At 67.3% G+C, this 1,799-nt stretch overlaps 1 protein-coding gene across 1 annotated transcript; it reads left to right on the forward strand.

Moving 5' to 3' along the window:
• Positions 1–390: 390 nt before the first annotated feature.
• On the forward strand, positions 391–1,793 carry LOC114047956 (DLA class I histocompatibility antigen, A9/A9 alpha chain-like; the record flags this gene model as incomplete). The annotated part of the gene is made up of 4 exons (XM_027868894.1): positions 391–652; positions 797–1,075; positions 1,273–1,548; positions 1,636–1,793. Coding segments are annotated over exons 1-4 (960 nt in total), but the record flags the coding sequence as incomplete, so codon positions are not given.
• Positions 1,794–1,799: the final 6 nt, after the last annotated feature.

Raw genomic sequence — 1,799 nt, forward strand, 5'->3', positions numbered from 1 at the left:
CCGGACCAGAGGTGGGGTGGGGGTGGGGGGGCCAAGGTTCAGATGGAGGGGCACTGGGACCTGCCTGGGTTGTCGGTTGTCAGTGAAGGCGTTTTGCTGATCTCAAAGCGCTGTAGTCTCGAGAATTATTACCTCCCGGCGCGGTGCGCGCCATCACTGTTGGGGGCGGAGGGGCCGGATACCGGGGTTTAGGGGTACGGGGTCACATTCTGGACACGACGGGGTCAAGGGTCGCCCCGGGTGTGTCGGGGTCAAGGGTCGCGCCCCCGGTCGGCACGGGGTCAGGGGCCGCACCCCGCCTTCGCGGCAGACAGGCCGTGTCTACGCGGTCACCGCCCTGACCCCTGACCCCGGCCCGGGTGGCCACGTCCAGGCTCTCACTCCATGAGGTATTTCGACGCCGCCATGGCCTCGCCCGGGCTCGCGGAGCCGCGGTTCATCAAAGTGGGCTACGTGGACGATCAGCAGTTCGTGCGCTTCGACAGCGCCCGCGCGAGTCCGAGGATGGAGCCGCGGGCGGCGTGGATGGAGCGGATGGACCGGGAGGACCCGGACTACTGGGAGCTGAAGACACGGAAGGCCAGGCAGAACGCAGAGAATTTCCGAGCGGGCCTGAAGATCCTCCGCGGCTACTTCAACCAGAGCGAGGGCGGTGCGTGACCGGGTGCGGTCACGCCCAGGGGCGGAGGGTCACCGCGGCTCCCACGGGGGGGTGGTCCCGGAGCTGGAGGACCGCGTGGGGGCGGGGCAGGGAGCAGCCCGAGCCGGCCGCTGACCCGGGCCGGGGGCGGGGCAGGGGTCCACACCCTCCAGCGCATGTACGGCTGCGAGGTCTCCCCCGAGCTCACCTTCCAGCGCGGGTTTTTCCAAGACGCCTACGACGGGCGGGACTACATCGCCCTGGACACGGAGACCTCCACGTGGACGGCGGCGGTGCCGCCCGCTGTGAACACCAAGCGCAAGAGGGAGGCGGACAGGAGCATCACGGAGGATTGGAAAGCCTACCTGGAGGAGGAGTGCGTGCTGTGGGTGAAGAAGTACCTGGAGATGGGGAAGGAGACGCTGCAGCGGGCAGGTACGCCCCCCCCCCCAGTGTGTGCGGCACTCAGGGCCCCCGCTCCCCTGCAGCCCCAGCCCCGGGCTCCCGGCCCCCGGGCACCCCTTGCACCCCACGTCCCGGACTGCGGAGTGCCCCCCTGCCCCCACCTGTTCTTGTGTCCCTGGAGGGAAGGGGGGGAAGAACCTGGAAATCCCGCTGACCTTTGCCTCCAGACCCGCCCTCCGCTCGAGTGACCCGCCATACTGCCCCCCACGGGGAGGTGACCCTTCGGTGCCGGGCCCAGGACTTCTACCCCGCGGACATCTCCCTGACCTGGCTGCGGGATGGGGAGGAGCAGCTCCAGGACATGGAGTTCATTGAGACCAGGCCAGCGGGAGACGGGACCTTCCAGAAGTGGGCAGGTGTGGACGTGACCTCGGGCCAGGAAGAGAAATATACCTGCCGAGTGCAGCACGAGGGACTGCCTGAGCCCCTCACCCTGAAGTGGGGTAAGGACCGTGACCCCAAAAGCCCAGAGGGAGGTGGGGGAGGGGTTAGTGAATCTCAGGGCCTCTCACTGCCCTTTTCCATTTCAGAGCCAGAGTCCTCATTCCCCTGGTTCATTGTGGTGGTCATTGCTGTCCTCCTCCTCCTCCTCATTGCAGTCATTGCTGGAGTTGTGATCTGGCAGAGGAAGAATTCAGGTGGGCAGGACTGGGAGGGGGCCCTTAGGGAGCAGGTGCCATGGAGATCCTGGCTT

Source organism: Vombatus ursinus, unplaced genomic scaffold (genome assembly GCF_900497805.2).
Source record: "Vombatus ursinus unplaced genomic scaffold, bare-nosed wombat genome assembly UNPS02001568.1, whole genome shotgun sequence".
Taxonomy (NCBI): Eukaryota; Metazoa; Chordata; class Mammalia; order Diprotodontia; family Vombatidae; genus Vombatus; species Vombatus ursinus.